Source organism: Centruroides vittatus, unplaced genomic scaffold (genome assembly GCF_030686945.1).
Source record: "Centruroides vittatus isolate TY-2023 unplaced genomic scaffold, ASM3068694v2 scaffold_1152, whole genome shotgun sequence".
In the NCBI taxonomy this organism is placed as follows: domain Eukaryota; kingdom Metazoa; phylum Arthropoda; class Arachnida; order Scorpiones; family Buthidae; genus Centruroides; species Centruroides vittatus.
The window spans coordinates 1,076,728-1,099,718 of record NW_027122670.1 but is presented as its reverse complement, the minus strand read 5'-3'; the positions used below and the strand labels follow the sequence as shown (position 1 = coordinate 1,099,718).

The 22,991-nt window shown below is 36.8% G+C and overlaps 1 protein-coding gene across 1 annotated transcript in view; it reads right to left on the bottom strand.

The window, feature by feature from the left end:
* The window catches only part of Mzt1 (Mitotic spindle organizing protein 1), a 49,219-nt gene extending 26,442 nt beyond the window's left edge, over positions 1 to 22,777 (bottom strand). The window contains exon 1 of the mRNA XM_067284087.1: positions 22,572 to 22,777. Within this exon, the coding sequence (XP_067140188.1) occupies positions 22,572 to 22,629 (58 nt within the window). The 5' untranslated portion in view covers positions 22,630 to 22,777. The remainder of the gene's footprint in view (positions 1 to 22,571) is intronic.
* Between the last annotated feature and the right edge of the window lie 214 nt (positions 22,778 to 22,991).

The following is a 22,991-nucleotide window of genomic DNA, read 5'->3' as shown; positions in this document are numbered from 1 at the left end:
AACGGCAAAGGAAATATACTCTTTATCGAGAACACGAGAAGAAATATAAGGCGGCTATCTTGAGCACAAAGCTTGCCTCCTGGAAGGACTTTTGTACTTCTAGTTCCAACAGGCCATGGAGTTATTTATATAAAAGTTGCACAGGAAAGCTTAAAACAACAAACATTCTTCGGAGCCTCAATGCCAACGGCGAGTTTACGATGGATACTGAGAGCACTATCAATGCCCTCATGGACCGGTTTTTTCCGGTCGATGACCCTGACTCTGACCGTCCAGAGCATAGGAAGGTCAGGGAAACCATCGAAGAGAGTTATCAGGCAGAGGATGGGCCTCCGTTCTCCTTTGCAGAAGTGGAAGATGGAGTGCGTCACTTAAAGAGGGGCAAGGCCCCTGGCGTGGATAACCTGACTAGTGAGATTGTTCAGAAGATTTGGACGATGATACCAGACACCTTGGTCACGCTTTACAACGCATGTCTTGAACATGGCGTTTTTCCAGAACGCTGGAAACAGGGAAAACTGACTATAATACCTAAAGGAGAAGGAAAGGCGAGAGACGAGGCGGGCAGTTACAGGCCAATCAGCCTCCTTCCCGTGATGGGAAAGGTTTTGGACTACCTTATCGTCCAAAGGCTAACTTACCAAGTCCTGCATGAAAAGGCGTTTAGCCCGAAACAATACGGATTCCTACCGGGCAAATCTACTGAAGATGTCATCTGTTCAGTCGTTACCGATGTCAAAGACACTATCAAAGCATACAAGTATTGTTGCCTCCTAAGCTTGGACATTAGAGGGGCGTTTGACCACGCCTGGTGGGCGCAGATCTTCTTGCATCTAAGGCAATGGCGCTGTCCGAAAAACCTCTACAATCTTGTGAGGAATTACTTCAATAACCGGAACGTCAGTTACACACACGGCAATGTCCAGATTACTCGGAAGGTCAATAGAGGATGCCCACAGGGGTCGAACTCAGGCCCCTTCTTCTGGAACGTCTTGTATGACGGGTTCTTGAGGGTTGACAAAGGAGTGACAGAATACGCCTATGCTGACGATACGGTGCTTCTATTTGGTGCCAATTCCAGAAGGGAGATAGAGATAGTTGGAACAACCCTGCTTGAAAAAGTTACGGAAGTCGGGCATAATTACAAGCTTGAATTCAACTCAAAGAAGACGCAAGGCATAGTGTTTCATAGGCCGGGAGAAACGGACCTTTATAAGAGAGTCCCGACTATAAAAATGAATAACGACTCGATCAAAATAGTTCAATCCATGAAATACTTAGGGGTGGTTCTGGACAAGAACCTGAATTGGGCAGATCACATCACTATGGTCAAGACCAGAAGCGACTTACTCTTCAATCACCTTGCCAGGGTGGCCAAAGCTGACTGGGGGTTAGACTCAGCAGCCATCAAAGAACTTTACAATGCTGTCTTTATTCCCAAGATCACTTACGCTGCGAATGCATGGCATATAGCAGCAGACAAGGTAAGGAACAGACGGACCTTATTGGCCGCCCAGAGGCATGCTGCTTTACGTATGGCCAAAGCCTTCCGGACTGTCTCTACAGAGGCTCTCCTGGTGATATGTGGAATCTTACCAATTGACCTTGTGCTACATGAAAAGGCCCAACGCTATCGGGTCAGGAAAGGGGATGCCATCAGTGTTGGGGATCTCAGGTTTGATGCCGGCACCTATGGTTTCAGGCCGGCTCTCACCGACCTTCCTAGCCCACCAGATCGGATAACTATAATGGAATCAACAGAGAACGGACACGAGAATATAGAAGTGTATACAGATGGATCCAAGACGGATGAAGGAGTCGGGGCAGCCTTCGTGGTGTTCAAACATGGGAAAGAACTGACCAACCGACAATATAAGCTTGACGGAAGATGCAGTGTATTTCAGGCCGAGCTGTTGGCTCTTAAAATGGCAGTCAAGTATTATAGCGATAAGATGAGTGACGAGGATGTAACCATGTGTTCAGATAGCAGGAGTGCTATAGATGCATTAAAGCAATTTAAAGACAGCAACCATCTTGCGATGGAAATCAAGAATATTATTAAAAGCTGTGGAGGACGTGGAACCATCAAATTCAGGTGGGTCAGAGCCCACGTTGGCCTGATAGGCAACGAAAGGGCGGATGAGCTTGCTAAGGCAGCAATTAACAAGAATAACACAGACTACACAGTGTTACCAGCCACTTATATAAAAAGGCAAATAGCAGAGGGAATGAGGAATAGGTGGCAGCTTAGGTGGACAGAGTCCACCAAAGGCAGGCATACTCATAACATCCTGCCGAACATCAAGGAAAGGCTGGAAGACCTATGGTGGATGCCCACAGGCTTCACCCTTACTCAAGTGCTCTCTGGGCACGCTTTCTGTAACTCCTACCTTCATAGGATTAATAGGAGCCCTACTGACGAGTGCGATTGCGGGGAAGATCAGCAAACCGTTCTACACCTTATCTTTAATTGCCACAAATTCGCCGCTCTGCGGCAGGAGCTGGAATGTGTCTTTTATCATGAAAAGCCAAGTCATACCTTTGACCTCTACAACGTTACTCGGACTAAATCTACTTACCCGGAATTTTCAAGGCTTATTAACGCCATTTTTAAACGGACCTAAGTCACTGGGATAGGCCTCCCATGTGGCTCTGGTGGTGTGAGGCCACCTCTCGGTGTTTGTTCAACTGGAAACGCACCAATGTAGACATTGTATATACCTTTGTTTTGTTTACTTGTTTTATTTGTTGTATGGCATAAAGATTAATGCTAATAAAGGACGGGAAGCCCTCTGCAGTGCTAATGCAGAACAGAGGGGTATTCTGATCCCCGTAAGGGGAAATGATGATTTTCCTTAAAAAAAAAAAAAAAAAAAAAAGAACTGAGAACAGTAAATGGTGAAGTATGTGCGACCTATCGAGAGGCTTGCCAAGAATTAAATCTTCTTGAAAACGATGCACATTGGGACACAGCACTCACTGATGCAGTGAACACTGCTCAACCACAGCAAATACACACGTTATTTGCGATAATATTGACGTCCCATCCAATCTGAAAGATCTTTGGGAAAAATACAAAGATTACATGAGTGAAGACATCCTATGTCGTTTGCGAGCAACGAATCAGAATCCGGACATGCAATTTACACCACACATGTATAATGAGGCATTGGTTTCGATCAAGGATAAATGTTTGGCAATCGCTAACAAAGGATTGGGGCAGTTGGGAATGTGTGCACCGAATCGATCTGTAAATGACGCTTATGATCGTGATTTGCAACGTGAAACACACTTCGATGTCGATGATTTGGGTACATTTGTTGAAACGAATCTTCCAAAGTTGGTTTCAGAACAACGTGTTGTATATGACACAATAATGCAAGCAATTACATATCAAAGGGGCGGATTGTATTTCATAGATGCGCCCGGAGGTACAGGTAAAACTTTTCTCATTTCACTAATTTTGGCAACCGTTCGATCACAGAATAAAATTGCACTGGCAATTGCATCATCTGGAATTGCAGCAACACTTTTGGATGGTGGTCGAACAGCGCATTCAACACTGAAATTGCCGTTGAATTTGCAAACCACTGAGATGCCAACATGCAATATCACCAAAAATTCCAGAATGGGCAAAGTTCTCCAAACATGTAAACTTATCATATGGGACAAATGGACAATGGCTCACAAAAAACATTGGAAGCGCTTGATCGTACACTGAAAGATTTGAGGGGAAATGGATAGCCCTTCGGGGGAGCACTCATTTTATTGTCTGGAGATTTTCAACAAACTCTGCCAGTTATACCACCTTCAACACCCACTGATGAACTTAATGCATGCCTCAAATCATCAGTTCTATGGCAACATGTAAAGAAATTGACTTTGAAAACCAATATGCATGTTGAACTACAAAACGATGTATCTGCTGAACGTTTCGCAAAACAATTGCTGGATATTGGAAATGGAAAGATGGCAATAGACAGATCTACACAATGTATCACATTGCCAACAAACTTTTGTAAGATGACATCAACCAAAGACGAATTGATTCAAAAGGTTTTCCTGAATATCGTGCGGAATTACAAAAATCATCAGTGGCTCAGTGCACGTGCTATATTAGCAGCTAAGAACAAAGATGTCAATGACATCAACTTCAGCATTCAAAACAGAATACCAGGCAAAGCGACAACATATAAGTCCATTGACACTGTTATGAATCAAGACAAAGTTGTCAATTACCCAACAGAATTCTTGAATTCACTAGATTTGCCAGGAATGCCACCGCACATTTTAACATTAAAAATTGGTGTGCCTATCATTCTTCTCCGAAACATCAATCCCCCATGACTTTGCAACGGTACAAGACTTTCGGTGAAAAAGATGATGAACAATGTCATCGAAGCTACAATTTTGAATGGGAAATTCAAGGGGGAAGATGTACTGTTGCCACGTATTCCAATGATCCCAACAGATATGCCATTTGAATTCAAACATTCGCAGTTTCTGGTGCGAATCGCTTTTGCAATGACCATCAACAAAGCACAAGGACAATCGTTGCAAGTGGGTGGGCTAGATTTGGAGAATCCGTGCTTCTCACATAGACAACTGTATGTGGCCAGCTCACGCATCGAAAAACCTTCTGATTTATTCGTGTACGCACTAAACAAAAAATATCGTGTATCCACAAGCATTCCAATAAATAAATAGAATTGAAATGACACTTTGAAATGTTTTCCCAATGAAAATGAATAATAATAATAATATGATGATAGTAAGTTTCAGTAAAAATAGAATTCTATCATAACGAGTTTGCTTGAATTTCCTTTCTTCTGAGATCGCAGCAACGCGCGACAAGTAAGCTAGTTATTTATAAAATATCAGGGAATTCAAAAATTATTTTACAATTTAAAGTTTTTGGTACAAAAACTATACAGGCAATAAATACTTATAATTACTGTTTCACAAGAATATGACAACATTTTCGGTGGTATTTATCATAAAAAAAGTTAAAACGTAATGGTTTGGTGCACCATGCTCAAATAATCATTACTACTTCATTCACATAATCTTCACATTTTGTTTTAATAACAGAGGGTAGAAAACTTTGTTAACTTTTCTGAAAATATTTCTTTCACATGTTATCTCAGATGCAAACAATGCATTTTTACGTCACAAAAAACTGGTGCACTCAACTAGTTGTGATTTAGAGAGAGTATTTTAATAGCATCTTCACGATTGGTTATTTCTCTATCGGTTTTAAGGAGATAGCTACAGTGCACTAGTGTTCATTGATGCCATAGGAATATCCATATCTCACAAACCAAATACAGTATAAGCAAAAATGTCTTCTATGAAAATCTGTCTGGCATACTTAATGGTTTTATTTATATTGTCCATCATTAGAGTCACTGGCAAATGAAAAGAGAATCCTAGCTGTCAACTTTGGTTGTTTCCCTTTCTACATGAACTTTAGTGGTACCCTCCAGTAAAACTGAAGTGTCCAGTCAGAAAGTCTAATCTTCTTTGTCTAGTTTTCTTTCCTGATTAGATTTGGCCTATCTACCTAGTAATATATTATATACAGCATATATAATATATTTTTTGCTGGAAAAAATACAGATTGTGTTGAGTTTCTTATTATATCATCTTCCTATTCTTACATATGAAATGTAATATAAATGTGTTGGTATGTATAATATAAGAATCTACATTATGTTAAACAATACAAAATGCCATTTAATTAAATGTTCTGTTACTGGTTTTGTTGTGGATTTTAAAGAATTAAATGCTATTGGCTTTTTTCAGTAACATATCATGCTCATAACATATCAACAACTGCTCCTTGTATAATATGTTACTGGAAGAAAGCCAATAGCTTTTAATTCTGTAAAATCCAATACAAAATGTGTTTTTAATGTTTTATGTATTTTTAAAATATGGAGCGATCAAAATAAAAAAATAAATTTTCAATGACTTTAAAAACTGTACATAACAAATTTAATAACAATTAGATAAAATTATAAATGTAAAAATAAAATTTTATCTCATACTGGATTCGAACCCACATATTAACACTCTTCAAGCAATGCCTTAACTAAACATGCCATGCCATGCACACATTATTAGTTAAGAATTAATAGTGCTTCTGTGTAGGTATTAATAGTTTTAGAAAAACTTTAATCATGATTTTATTGAGAATGCCTGAATAGTAAGTCCTGCAACTTTGATAGAGTTTAAGTAGGAATAAATACTACATGTCCACAAAATTTTGTCGAAATTGGTGATGACAACCTCCTGGGTTTCCCTTGTAAGAATCATATTAGAGATAAGTTTTGGATTGTAGCCATGCAATGCTAGTGTTTTTTATATGTTTTAACTCCTGAAGCATATCTCCAATGTCCAAGCAATGAGTATAAGCTCTCCTAATCAAAGCCTGAATGTTGCTTTTATAATTAGGCAGATCATTTGATGTAGCTGGAATGAAAAAGAATTTATGGGTCAATTTGCAAAACACCTGTGTTACCATTTGTCTACTTTTTAACTCAAAATTAAGATCTAAGAAATGAACCTGGTAGTTACTGCTTTGATTGTGCTTTAATGCAAATCGTGGTGTAATTAAATGCCTGAAGACCTCTATGCTTGGTTTAGACCTTCAGTTAGGAAGGCATAAAATTAATTATTATTAAGTGTCAGCTTTAAACAACATTGCTTAAATTTGATTGATAATTGTTAACTAAATTATTAGATATTTCATTTATATATCCCAACTAAATTTGCCCTCTAAGGACTGATTGCATGAGTTGCCATTTAAAATACAATATAAAATCTGTGGAATAAACTTCATATTTTCAATAACAACATCTCAAAGCCCGAGTAGTATATAATGCAATGCCAAACGATCGCCTAAATATCCATGGTTAATATAGCCCAATATTTAGGCGATTGTTTCGCATTGTATTATATAGCCATGTTATAGCCCGATATTTAGGCGATCGTTTGGCATTGTACTTCATATTTTCATTAATCTAAAGAATAATCTACACTTGTTGCATGAATTATTTTGATTCAGCAGATAGCTATCAGCCAATAAATGGAAAAAATTTTTACTATATAGTTGAGTTACCAAGAGGAATGGGGAGGAGAAGGAAAGCATGCAATGGATTGAAATGTAAACAAAAATATACATATACAAAATAAATATATAGATTTGGTAGATATACCAAATAATAAAATTAAGCCTAATGCCCAATACTTTAATATAATTTATGTACTTTATAATGAAAAATGATTACTCTATTTTATGGCATATAAGACAACTTTCTTTCAAAAATAGCCCTGTGTCTTTTATACGAAGTTGTTGTTTTCCTTATAGGCTGATCAATTCCCCAAATATCATTCAGTAGATTATCTCTACCTAACCTAACTCTTGAATGAAAATTTTATTGTTTAATTAAACACAATTATTAATAATTTATTATATAAGTGACTACTGGAACATATCATATTAGTGGGACTTATTATACCGGTGTCCGGGTTCTGCAAAATGAGGAAACTTATTCAGAAAAAACAATCATTACTGTTCACTTGTTACACACTATGTTTGTTTCAGAGTGTATAACAGTGAACAATAAAGATTGTTTTTTCTGAATAAGTTTCCTCAATTTGCTAACCTGGACACCAGTATAATAAGTCCTACTAATATAATATGTCCCACTATACACTTATATAAGAAATTGTATGATAAGGACTCAAAGGCATATGAATTAATAATAATTATTAGTATTTGTTTTTTTTATAGCTAAGCTGCTTTTTCATGTATTTATATAGAATATTTTAATGATAAATAACTTTTTAAAATCCTGTTTTTCCATGATAAATAAAAGTGTGCAAGTATAAACATCACGCAGATTCTTTTCTTCTAGAACCTTCTAAATTAATTATTAAAATATTAATTTAATTATAATTATTAAATTTAGCAAGAGATGGTGCCTAATGCCTATCTCCAGTGTTTGAAAAGTTCAAACGTCAACTTTTTGTCTTTTATGAGCCATTCTATTACTTATTAATAACAAGCATGCAGGAATAGGCAAACTGTCTGGATCCAGACATGCAGAATATGCCGACTGTTGCATATCTGGCCTCAGTAGACATTGATAAGAATGCAGAACATAAACGTATGTGTGTTACATATGCAAAATGTAGCTGACGTGAACCCTTGCATTGTGATTTCAATATTATTTTATAATAATAATTTTTAACATATTTTATTTATTTTAATATTTTAATTCATTCAGCGTGCCACTGAAAATGGTCTCACATGCCATAGGTTGCCAACCCTAGTCTAAATAAAGGTTTTCCACACCAAAATCAGCACAGATTAATCATCTTGTTTCTTCATTAATCCATAGAATAAATTTTAATCATCCAAAATCAGCTAGTTAACTTAGCCAGCAGTTTATCCCAAAGATTTACACTCGTGCAACATGTTGATGGTATTTCTATACATCAAAGTGCACTTAACCTTGAGATTAAAACTGCAACCAGCCCCGAGCATTTAAAACAAAACAACAATCTATCTCTTTCAGAGAAATAACTTTCATAGTCATATGATATATCAGTTTGAACCATTTTACCATGTTCATTTTGTAAGTTGCCGACATTTAGGGGCAATAAGTTAATTACATGTCAGGAAAAGCCTAGGGACTGGTCGTATGTGGATGGCGGCGGCAGAGGCAAAGATGACAAGTGTCTTACAATAACTGTTTATTTTGACATTAAAGTGAACTTACAATAGAACAACACACAGTGCAATCTAGATTGTCTACAGGGCGAGAAGTTCCAGTTGATGACGGTCGGATGCTGGATGAAGAAGCCCCAGGGCGGTGAAGACGAGAGAGTCTGAGGAATCGATGGCAAAGATTGGCGTAAGGAGTGAAGGGTTGGCAGGCATCCTGATGAACACTTGCGAGTTGAAGGTTCCATCTTCTCTCCCCTCCTTCGACCTTGGTTCGGGGGTTTTTATAGGATTTTCCCTCAAATTTTCTTCTCTTGATTAGTCTTGGGTTCTTCTTTCCTTTTCCTGATTGGTCATTCTTTTGTTTCCAAGCACGACGAAAACCAAGTCCGGCTAGGGACAGCGCCCGAAAGTTGACAGCTACACTCATAATTTATATCGTTTGCCCCCCCTCTCTTGGACCAGCCAGATATTCTGTGTCTGCCTCCCCCCTTCGAGACAGTCCCAGGCTCATGCGATCTAACAGGTATCCTTGACCATAAATCTCTCCTCTCCTTTGTTTTCTCTTTCATTGTGTACGTCCTGACTCTTATATACGAGTACCCTGACAAAGCCCCTCTCTCACTTGTTGGACATTCTCCCCTATCGTCTATCACCATGTCGCATTTGTTTTACCACAAGTGCTTCACTTCAGTTGAGTCTACTGCCCAACACGTGTTTTCGGTCTGATTGAACTTCCGAAATTCCCCGACATGGTAATTTTGTAAATAATCAAAATTCCAATGCAATTTTAGGATCTTCACAGGGCTCCTGGCCATTTAAAAATGTTGCTCAGAGGTTAGCAACGTTTTACCTGGCAGCTCAGCTGTCAGTTCGATCTCCGCCTTTCTGGCAGTAGTGATCCTATTTTCTTTCTCCTCGATGGGAGCTTGTCGACTAACATTTTCGTTTCCGTTCATGACAGATCAGATTTTGCATTAATTGTCAAACAGACCAAATAGAAAAAAAAAGATTTAATATAAAAACATTATATATATATAGATAAATGGTATTACAAAAAAATTATGACTAGGGGATTACATAAATGAGAAAAGATTTTTTTTTGTATACAAAATACAAAGGTTAGGATTAATATATACTTTCTTTCCTCTTGACCTCTCTTTGCCTCCGGGAGTGTTTTCAGTTGATGTTAGGGGTCTAGCCTCTGGCTCTTCCCACTGCTGGGAGCCTCCGCTTTCACTCCTGGGAAATTTTTCTAGATTGTTTCTGCTCCTGCAAGAATCTTTGGGAGAGCTCTAACAGCTCTTGACCCCTTCCCACCCCTCGCCAGGGTCAAGGGTGGAGGCTCCGCAGCCCCCTGGTCTAGAAGGTCCTGGTTCTGCCGTATCCTCAGGATCTCGAGTGAACTGAGCCAGGGTTTTTCTCTCCTGGAGGCAGGCCACCCTTCTTGCTGCGTAATCCGCCGCTTCCTCGACCTCCCTTCTCAGGTTGGGATCTAGCGCCCCCTGCAGGGGCAGGATGAGCATTTCCAGATATGTTGTATTGGGGGAACTCCTAATCCTTTGAATGGTGTGTCATATGGCAGAAGGATCCACTTGAAGTTTTTCGTCATCGTCGTCACACCATCCAAAAAGTTCATATGTGATGACCAAATTCAGCTCTTCTAAATTCAACGTTTCTGAACAAAACTCCTCCATGGGGTTTTGTTTTTGTGTTTTTCTGCCAAATACAAAGGGGAAAAAAAGGGGTTTAATGATTAATTGTACAGATGTCCTTAAATGGGCAGTCTCTCTCCTCTCTTCTCTTTGGGAGAGTGAGTTTTCGTTCGCGATGGGTGTTGCCTACTCAGAAAGGGGCATCCAGTTTTCATTTGCATCAGGGTTTTTAGGCCTCTCTGTCTGGTTCAGGCCCTTTGCCGACTCCTCAGGTTCCCATTGGGTAAATAGTCACTATTACAGTCAAGATGTGGTCCTCAAACATTAGTTCTAACATTCTTATATTGAGGGTCAAACAGTCCCTTTCGTATAGCTGTCTTTATGTCGCTGGTTATGCTCTGGGGAATAGATTCCCACAGTATTGTCTTGCTTCTCCTGCATATCTCGATTCTTCCCCAGAAGTGATCCAACTCTTGGTGGCTCCCTACATTCTGTACGATGATATGAAGAGGAGAATTTTCATCGACAGTTTCCATTTTGAAAATCTGAATAATAAAATCTCATTGAAAGCAGTGGAGACGGGTTAGCCATACGAGAGGTCACGTTAACTCCAACCCTATAAGAATTAGCTTGACAGTGTCATGACTTAGGTGACCTATGTAAGGATGCCTTTCCGTTAAGTGTGGGATCACCTGTTGGTACATGCCCTCCCATGTGCAGACTTCGCCCAACAATGGACACGAGCATGTTCGATACGGGCAATACTGTTTGTGGGCCTTTCTCTCTGAAACCAGTCCTCTTTCTGGATGCCCGTTCCCTCTATAAATGCACGGCAAGGCCACAATTTCGGCCAGTCTCTCTAGCGTCAGGTTACGGTAATTTCTAAGCTCTCCCAGGCAAACTGGGCATTGACGGACACACACCAAGCATCGCAAACAGACTGTATGTCCTGCTGAACATTGAATAGTCAGGGGTTCCATGTAGTCGTAACATACTGGACATTCAAATAGGGATACCAGGACAGGATCCAGAGGGGAGTCCTGGAGCGGAGCTTGTTCCGGGTTTGAGGTTTCCATGGGGAGCATCACAACTCAATCTTCCTCCATAATTTCGTCTCTACGCGAAAGGAAAAGAAAGTTGGTTAAGTCTTAATTCTCTAATCAAGGGATTAACATTAAAATACTATTATTTTAGGCAGTCTAATTCTCTCGCGCCATTTTATAGTCATCTCATTTGGGTAGGGATAGTCTCAAATCCAACAGGATTTGAGCCACAGCCTCTTCCCGTTTGGATATGGTTAACTTCTTCCTCTTGTCCTTTCTTGCCTCCAAGTCACCTGAAGATGATCCAGCTTTCCCAGTTATCGGTATTAGTTCAATCATCTTTGCTGTGTCCAATTCTATTCACTCTTCCTGTCGGAAAGAGGGATAAGGACTCTCAGATCTTTGGGTTCTCTGGCAGTGTAATCGTTCGCTGCATCTCCACACTATCAGAAATGTCGCAATAGTAATGATGATGGAGGCTATGAAGGTCAGGCTCCATGCCGAGATGGGATAATTTAACACACCCGGTGTCGTTGAAAGAATATGTGTTAACCGATTTTATTTCTCTGCTTATATCTCATAATTTCCATCCCGGAAATTCCAATGACCAGTCATGTTCGTTGGTTCGGACAACGTTAAAGGTGACATTTTCCTGGATATAGTCCTGCAGTATCCTCACTTCTGTAAGATTGAGGACGTCTGGTATTGCTGGTATTACAAAGTGGTTTTGAAGCGCAATTTTAAAGGAAGTCCATGATTTGAAGTGTGACATGAGTTACACGCCGGGTACGTGGCCAGAACAAGTCATAGGCAATTTAAAGATTCCCATGTTATTTAGCTTAACCACCTTAACTAGCGAATGTCATTGGTTTCTCAGTTGACTACATTCGATGACCAAATTTAAAGGTGATGGGGTGGAGTATATCCAAGTTCCTTCTTTGTCGGCGGAACACTGGTTTTGGATAAACCGACAGACTCCTTTTACTGAGTCGGTTTACTGTTGCCTCGTTTGCCATGAATAAGGCATATTCACATAATTGATATAGAAGTTTCCAGACTGCAATTGCCAATGCGCAGATAGTGGTCAAGACGGTCATGCATTTTTGTAAGTTGTGGGCCTCCAATAACATGTAAAGCTGTCAATTTCTGGACAAAGTGATGTACGGATATTCAGTTTGATAATGGGCAAATAAGCAGGAAATTTCACTACTTCGTGCAGGTCAAAATATCCTTCAGGATTAATTAATGGGAACTTTGCGAAAATCCTTAGTGTTGATGGAAGTGCTACTGCTGTAGTGATTATCCACTGATAGTATTTAAAGACGTTGTCTTCATTTAAAGTCTCAATCAGCGAAATCCCGCTGGGCAAGTGTTTGTTTACTTCCGTTAACGCCTCTAACAATTGTGACCTTGGCAGGAAATATGAGCTAAGTCAGTCATTTTCTAGCATCTCAATTGCTTGTCTTAGATTCATGACATCGATTCAGAATTCCATGACAGCATTTTTGGCATATCAAAGTGCTGTACTTATGACGAATGTATAACTGAACACCTGAAGTTCTTTAGCTAAATAGTCCTGTTGTCAGATCATCATATCGATGTATTTCCAGTTGTCCTTGACCGCTTGAAGGGTTTGGTTCCTGACGGTTGTTTGGGCGTCTAGTATATGTACAAATTTTTGTTGATTGCGGGATAATTTATCTATCCAGCTATTCATTACTTCAACCTCCTCCGATGTAGTGGTCCCAAAGAGAAATTTTAAAATTTTTCCTCCGACATCAATCAATCCTCATTTTGTTCGAGAGGGGTTTCCTACAGTTACTATCGATTTTAGTTCTGTGTATTCTGCCTCAAAGTTGGCGAAGGATTGTTGTAAGTTTGTCAGTTCTGTGTCAGTCAAGGTCCATAAGGGTCTCATGGGATCATCTTGCTTCTGTTTCCCTCTTTTAACAACAGGAGTCAAAGAGGTCAGGTGACGGTGACTGGTACCACGAAGTCACAGCCTCTTCCCGTTTGGTGGACCACGAAGGTGGACCACGAAGGTAACTGTCGTACTTCTCAAACAATATTTCTATAACCATAGTCCATTGACTTGTGGTCATAAGGAAGTTTCCTTGATGTACAAATATGACACTTTTGGTCAGGGTGGGCACGATCGTTGATACTTCATACACCATGCAACTTATCAGCATTAACAAATAGATTGTTATGGATTTTTCCATCATTATCTACCAAAAAGGGAGTCTACAATTTCTATCAAAAAAGGATGGAAAATCCAGTGCCGTAGCAAAGGGGGACAAGGGGGTGTATCTGCACCAGGTTCCAATCACAGAGGGGCACCCAAATGGTCTCCAAGACAAACTATATGTGTTTCTGAGGGGGAGGGGATTGCCAATAAAGTGTCATGCCCCTGGCATCAGGTTTGTTCGCTAAGCCACTGGAAAAATCCATAATGCACAATAAATACATATGAAAATCAAATAATAATAAAAAAAATTATTTGAACTCAAAACATTTTACTAATAAAGTTAGGCTTAATGCCCAAAATTACAATGAACCATATACAGTATGAAGTAAAATTTTTAAATATATACTGATTATATTTCCTTAAAATATGGAAACATCTTATAAGTAAAAATATAATAATTATCTTCTTGTGAACTTACCATTTTTCAAATAGGAAAAAAGTAATATACACGATATTCACAGAATATCGTGTATATTTCTTTTTTTCACAGAATTGTGAATATCAATCAAAAAAATTACTAATAGAATAGTCTTTGCCTCAGACAAATATAGAATCAAGTTCAAAACAGCAATAGTTGAATATGTGGTAGCAACAAAAATAAATCAAAATTTTAATATAGCCTTTTATTATATTAAGAGTGCAAGTATTTACAGATCATCTACAAAACAAGCATGTTCTGCAGCAAAGCATTTCTGTTAGTGTCCATATCATTTGTCAAATCAGTACTGGAAACCATTTTTATATCATCTTTAAAAGCTCTAATTAGTATAGCTTTCATCTTCATTTCCATTGTGTCATTCATTCCTGATTAATGAATATGACCAAGAAAAGCATAATAATGCTTCCTGAAGTTCATAACCCCTGTCCCTTATCTGTTCCCTAAAATAAAAGTTAAAAGGTTTTAGGTTTCTATCAGCAGCAGATGTGGAAGACTCAGTAATGTAAACCAATAAAAACATGACAGAAGTAAGTCTTCATGATTGCTTTAACTGGTGTGGACAGAAGTGCATAGCTACGAATAACAGCTTATTTTGAAAGTGGTGTGGGGTAAGAATTTCTAGTGCAGCATAATAAAATATACACCAATAGTACAGTTTATTTTTGATCTACTATGTATGAACAAACTAGTACTGGTGTCTAGCATTACTTCAGACTGAATTTTCCTAATTTTTTCATGTTTTCCGGATAACTTTTGAATAAATTTCCAAGACAAAAATGTTCAGTAAATTAAAAATCAAGCTATCCTGTAATTTATAAGTAGACATCCTTGATATTCAATTGCTTAAATTACATCCTTAGCCAAATTATAGTACTAATACAGTATATAAGATTGTATAACAAAACAAGACCTACTTGAAATTCTTCTGGGACTGCATAATATAACTAAACACCTACTCAAAAACCTTTAAATAGTGCAGCCAAACTTTAATATTTCGAACATTTTTGGTCTTGTTCAAAGACCTTTCTCAAAAAAAGAACAGTGTAAAATTAAAACGTAGTACGAACACAAACTGAACAAGCTTTAGAACGTTTTTAAAAATTAATCTGTTGCAAATCACATGCGTAGTCTTAAAACATAGCTAAAGTTAAAAAATATGTGCATACAAATACATAAAGTACTGGAAAAACAAAATAAAAAATAAAAATAAAAATAAACATAAAATACTGGTAAGACATCAAGATCAGGATAACATCCATCGTTATACCATGGGTTCCGAAGTATACAGTAAAACAAGAGGGCATATATTAAAGTAAGCTTGAATGCCAAGCTGCAGAAACTTTAGTGGAGTCCCTGAAGTTGACAGAGCAACCTTTATGGACTGCTTTACATATCTGCCATGCTTCTGCATAGCGGCAGTGCTTAATGTCTCAAACTACTTGTAAAAGCCATGTTTGGTCCCATTCTGCTTTGACCTGTTGTGGGTTGGCTAACATATAGGTGGCCAGCGCTGTGCATGGTTGTTCCTTATTAATGTTTCTTTGATGTTCCGCTATCCTATCCTTGATGGATCTTCCTGTGGTTCCAATATACACCAGGCTATTTTGTCGTCGTGTGTTGGTAATGGGGATTTCATAAACCCCAGGAAGTGCATTTCTGTCGGCCTTGTCCTTATCGGATCTTAAGAGCTGGTAGATGGTAGGGTTTCTTTTAAATATGATTCGTTTGTTCATGGCCTGTCTAATACGTCTGAAGATGTTACACAGTGATGCCTGGTATTCCAACGCTATAAACTCCTCATTAATGGGTAGAATACTTTTCATGTGGGGTGTCTTTGGTGTCTTGTTTTGTCAGATAATTGCATTAATATTAACTCTGTAGTTCTTGGCCAATTTATATATATAATTCAGCTCGTCTCTTCTGTCTGTGGTGGTGTTACAATGCGAAAAAGCTCTTCTTATGAGCTTTCATAAGAAGAGCAGCAATTTTATATGCCGGGGGTCGTGGGAGATCCATGGAATAAATATAGGGTTGTAGGTGGGTTTCCTATACACCTTAGTGCGGAAGTCTCCTTGGGGGTCAATTTGTATGGAAATGTCCAAAAAATGTATCTTATCATTTTCTTGCTCGAGCTCTATTTCGAGGCCAAATCTGTTATCGTTTATGTCCTTGATAAAATGTTGTATATTCGGTTTAACTTTCCATAGGATAGCTACGTCGTCCACATATCTAGTGTACATTAACATTTGAACAAGACCGAAAATGTTCGAAATATTAAAGTTTGGCTGCACTATTTAAAGGTTTTTGAGTAGGTGTTTAGTCAAGACCTACTTGAATCTGATTTATAAGATTGTAATTTAACTTTGTAAAGCACTGTAAAATATTACAAATTCAAATTTTCACTTTAATGATAATAGAAGTGGCTGAATGATTATGTTGATTGGTATTGATGTAATATTAATGTAATGTTGAGAAAGAACCCTGATCTCTGTTTAGAGCACTAACTTGATCTTCAGTCTCTCTTAACAATTTTCTTTTCATGAAGTTCTTTCATTTGATGAATTTGCCTTCTTTTTGTTGTTATCTCTATCTCTAAGTTTGCTCTTGATGCTTGTGCTTCAGGTCTTATTTAAAAACAGAGCATATCAGAATGAAAGAATCAACTCTGTTAATCACCTGCATTACTAATGGCATTCTATACTGTGTGCAAAACAATTATAGAGTTTTCCTGAAGATTCTCAACTATAAAGCCTTGTTTATGCTAAATCCATCTTTATGAAAATTTCATCTGAGAGTATCATGATTTTTCACACAAAGTTGGAAAGATTGCAATACTATTCTCTTCCATGTAGCAAATTAAAATGCATAATAAACATCATCCAATCTGTCTCCAGACTTGAATGCTTTCATCATATCTATTGTTTCTGGAGACACAAAGTTGTCAAATGCTCTTTTAACTTTATCAGATCAGTTACAGAATCCTATCAGTCTAGTTTCCCACCAAAAGAAAAAGTGTATAGGATGTTCACTTTAACATTTATCCAAGTGCATAGATCTTTTCAGCATTGAATGGAAGCTAATGCACAGTCTATGGTGCATTAGTTTCAATGTGATGTTTACAATAAAATAAATTAATTTGTTCAAAAAGGGCCATGTTTACATTTCATAACAGTTCTGTGACAATATATAAATTTTTCTCATATCTTCCAAGTGCAAAAACAGAAGGAAATAATTTTAAGATTTAACGTAACATGAAAAGAATCTTTGACAGTAAATATGAAAACCAACATTGCATAAATGAATACAAAAACAATTATTTTATTTTGCTATAGTATATTTAAAATATGTCTTGGTCTTGATGAAGCTGGAAAGTGCTTGTGGAATATAAATGCTGCTACATGAATTTTGTCTTTTGATTATTAATAAAAATGCTACTTCAGTTTTGGATCCTCTGTAAACAAGACATCTTTGGGCAAAAAGTCACTATTCCCAGATACTAATCACAGTGATTAACAAAGGATACTAAGAAATGTTTAGCAAAGTAAAACAGATGAAATATTTACTCAGAATTCATCAAATATATGTCTTCTTTTCATCTTGTCCCCAGCAGAAATATAACTTGTATAATTAGATCTAAAACTTAACTATTACATTTGAACCTATACAGGGCTTTCCTAGCTTCAGCCTAATGAAATGATAAGGAAGTAGATAAAAGATCCAACAGAAGTTCAAGAAAAATACCTAAGATCTTGGACATTGCATCTTTATATTAATAGCACTATATTATGCTTATTACCAACTTTGAGGCAAAAACCTGACATTCCTTAAAAAGTACTCTAGGCAATTAAATTTTTAATTAGCATAGTCAATCTTGAGTCAAACAACTGTAGTGAAATCCAAGAGGATGTAAAGCCATAGACCCCCAGAGCATACTTACGCTTCAGATACCTAGACCCTGAGAGATATGAAACCCCCCAAAAAACTAAACTTTTAAAATACATTATTGATACCAAATAATGAAAATATTCTGGAGACAGGAGAGTAATGAGGAAGTTTAGTGGAGAAGAAGAAAAGCAAAAACTGATAAAAACAATTAAAAAGAATATAACGGTATAATGAACATCTTTTTTGATATATTCAATCTGATAAATAATATTTCTTGAAGAAATTGAAGAAAACTAAGAAGAAACAACCAATTGTGACATCATCACAATGCCAAGCTGCAATTTTTAATCATAATTTTAACTTATTTAATTTAAAATATATTCTCTCCACCTCAAATTAGTAGTGGCTTGCCCCTGTACATCATACTTTTCCCTTAACAGTAGAGTTGTGCCAGTCTATCTAACACCTATTAGGGAAAAATTTTTAAAATTGAAACATGACTTCCAATTTGCATCAGAAGTTCATATATAGTTAATTGGGTCCACCTGCCCCCAAGATTTCCATATCTGGTCTCATCTTTCATCTAACTAACTCCATTCTTGAGATTAAGGAAAGACGGATGGATGGACGACAGTGGGAATTTATAGGTCTACAATTTTTTCAAATTGCAGCCCAACCAGTAAAAAAAAATTTAGGAATGAATGACAAAAGCATAGAATAGCTTAAATATACTAAATACTTTTCCTAAATATTCCATGTTGAAATGGGGTATGTCTTATTTGCCATAAAATACAATATATGAAAATCTTTACACTATTTTGATATATCATGATTCAATAGTTTATAACAGTGGGGGGCAAACTTTTTTAATGGGGGGCAAACTTTTTTAATGGGGGGCCACAAAGTTTAAGAAATTCTAGAGGAGGGCCAGAATTATAGAAAAAATGTATTTTGTGTTAAAGCTTTTAATCATAATATTATAAAAACATTACAGCATTACACACAAATGTTACAAATTACCTTTTACCTTAAATAATAATTAATTTAACTTTTATTCGAAGGCCCTGCCATGGTAGGCGTGTGAGACATATGGAATTGTTTTTGATTTTCCATAATATTTTCGAAAGCAGGTTCCAGCTGTGACGAAGCAACTTTCAGCAGCGCGAAAAGGTGTTCATCAGTCAATCGGTTTCTGATTGAGTTTTTCCGCAATTTCATGGTCGAAAAAGTCTGTTCGCACACATAAGACGACGCAAACATCTCCATAATTTTCTGGGCGTGAGCAATCATCTTTGGGAATTCAGCTTTCCGCAGTGCTCTATAAAAATCTAGTTTTGTGGAATTCAAGAACAATTGCTTTAAATGGGTACTGCACTGCATTTCAATAATTTCCAACTGCAATTCTGCAGATACATTTTCCGGATCCACATTAAACGGCATCGAGAAAACATCTAGCGATGATTGAATGTTCTTAAAATCTTGAAACCTAGTTTCAAATTCTGTGTGAAGTTTTTTCAACGCCTGACTGAATTCTTTTAGTTTGTTCTCACTCACTGGTGACATGGATTTTAAACGCAGAAAGTGAGTTAAATCGTTCTTTGCCATGCAGTTATAAAACAGAAAAAGCTGAGTTTTAAATGATTTCAGACAACCCCAAGTCTCATCTATAAATTGGTTCTTTCCTTGCAATTTTTTATTTAATTTGTTATAGTGTTCCAGCAAATCGGTAAAAATGCAAAATCGGTACGCCAATCTTTGTCTTCTAAGATTTGGAAATCAGACCATTTTTTTGTTTTATTCTTTAAGAAATCTTGTATTTCCTCTTTTAATTTCCAAACCCGTTCAAATGCATATCCACAACTTAATCATCTTACTTTCGTGTGGTAAAGAAGGTCAGAATAATCTGCGTCGACTTCAATCAGAAATTCTTGGAATTGTCGGTGTACCAAGCCCCGAGATCGAATCGTATTAATTAGTATTAAAACCACATTAAGTACATGGGTAATATCTATTGCAGCTTTACAAAGGACATCCTGGTGAATTATACAATGTAAAAATACAACATCGTGATTAAGATTCTGGTTCCGAAAAATACCTGAAAATCCCGCGTTTTTTCCAACCATATTTGGGGCTCCATCTGTAGTTATATTGCATAATTTTGAAATAGGCGCATTTAAATTTTGAAAACCTTCGGAAAATTCGTTATGAATTATTTGCCCCGTCGTGTTTCCTTTTATCGATTGCAAACAAGCTAGCTCTTCAGTAATATTAAATTCGTCGTCAACGCCTCTAATGAAGATTAATAATTGAGCAGTGTCACTTCTATCCGTATTTTCATCCATCGTCACGGAAAAATATTTAAAGTTTTCTATACGCTACCTAAATTGAGTCGACAAGTTTGATGCAATGGCATCAATTCGCGTTGTTACTATTTTTCGCGATAAGCTGACAGACTCAAACTCTAATTTTTTCTGGACATAAAATTTTACTCATACTCACCATACAATCTTTTACAAATTCTCCTTCCGAGTATGGTTTGTTATTTTTAGCTATTTTATAAGCCACAACATATCCAGCCAGTGAAGAAGCCTTTTGAGCAGTGTTTTGCTTTATAAACACATTCCATTGAGCAGATATTGTCTTTTTTTTAGGTTTTCCGCATTTACCTTTTTTTCTGCGTCATTCATCAAAGCATATTTGGTTTTTGAATGTTTGGTGTTGAAATGACAAGCAAGGTTAAAATCTTTAAATACCGCCACTGCTTCATTACAAATAAGACATACTGGCTTACCGTTGTATTCCGTAAAAAAGTATTTCCAAGCCCACTCTTCTTTGAACAGACGACACTCGGAATCGACTTTTCGTTTTTTATACGCCATTATCCCAAAAGCGCAGATTTTTTTTAAACCATTATGAATGTAAAGCGTTACGCGAACAAGCAAGAACAAGAGACAAAATTAACGTAAAACGTGTGGCTTGGTCAGTGACAGCTGGCGAGTGGTGAGTGGCGACTGAGTTCACTCGCCCCCGCCGCCCGTGCCTCTCATTTCACCACGCTTTGCACCCCGTATTACGCAACACATGACCTACGCGGCTAGTTTAGCTTCACCTATAGATTATGCATCTATTATTCTACTAAGTAGAATCTACTTTATACTTCTCGACTGTCAAAACGTAATTATAGCGGGCCATATGCTATCCATGTCGATGAACCGTCGGCGGGCCAGATTAAATACTTTCGCGGGCCGTACTTTGCCCATCACTGGCTTATAACATTAATTTCATCACATTCTATACATACATATAATTTCTATCAATCAATGATTATAGGAGGTTTCTAAATGACAAGCAGCTAATTAAGAAATCAATGGCATTATCCGTTTCATATGAAACTGATTACAGATGACCCTCAACTTTCACACAATTTCTATTTCGCACATTTTAAAAATTCAACTTTTTAAATACTTTAGTTGATAATGAAAAAATTTGCTTCCATGCAGAATGCTCATACACTACAAAGTGCGGTAGCTCACTCTACGTTCTCGGACACACATTACTTCCTACAATAGTGGACTTCTTGGAATCATAATCACTACCGTGTTATTCCAAGCAACAGGTCAAAACAATTTCAGTCTTGCATTAGGGCGTGTGTCAATGTGTTGCATGTTTTGTCAATTTATTTGTTTATGTTTAAATATTTCATCCTTATAAATTGATAAACATGAGAGAGAAACAGAGAAACTGCAGTGTTGATATGAACAAAAAGAAATTAAGGACTTATAAACTTCATACAATCAAGACAAAGATAGAAATAATTAAACATTCTGAAAATGGCGAATCTTTTGCTTCAATCGGACGTTTGTACAATATAAACAGATCTACGATATGTTCAATTATGAAAAATAAGAGTAAAATTAAGGAATATGTTCAAAATTGTGGAAATATATCTTCAAAGTTTGTTTCCAAAAGATACGGCATAGTGATGGATGAAATGGAAAGATCTTTGTCATTATGGATTGATGATCAACATCAAAATAATGTCCCTCTGAGTTTTTCAATTATTCAAGCTAAGACTCTTAGTTTGCATGGAGATTGGAAGACTAAATTAAATAAAGATTCTAACATGATGTTTCAAGCAAGTAATGGCTGGTTCAACAAATTTAAAATGAGATATGTTATTCAACCAACTCTTGACAAGTTTATAAAAAAACACCCGAAAGCACTTAAAATTGCCTCGTTAACTTCATTATGTGTACATATTAATAAATAAATACTTTGAAACAGTTTTGGGTGCATATTTTTTTTACATCCCTCTACTTTCGAACATTCAACATTCACACACACTTCAGGAACCAATTATGTGCGAAAGTCGAGAGTCGCCTGTATGCCATTGATTTTCTTACTTACCAGCTTGCAACTTAGAAACATCCTTAATTTTTGAAAGATTTTTTCTTTATTAAATAGATAATTGTTATTTGTTGAATAATCGGTTGAATCGCATTTAGAAAAATATAACTCATGTAACAACTTATAATTGTTAGAACTGATCCAAAGTTATCAAACTTACTTTCAAAGGTTTCTCTGGCTTGCAAAACTGAACTAGAATCGCCTGATCCTTTTGACATTTTCGTATTATTCGTTCAATTATAAATTATATAAACTAATTGCATTTATTTAAAGTTCATTAAACGAAACAACACGATACAATAACAATTTTAACTTTCGAGAAAAATTATATGATGTTTACGTTATTCTAAAATAGCGGCAGATCGATGCAATTAATAACAGCGCCATCTGGCTTACATAAAAATTTGTTTGCGAATATTATTTTCAGATTCGTTTGTTGTTTTTAGACTTACTTTTGCTTATTATTTATTTATAGTTTTTACTTATTTAAAATAATATAATTACATAATATATATATATACTATAATTAAAATAAATAGAATTAAATTTAAATAAATACATCTTTAAACCTTACATCTTT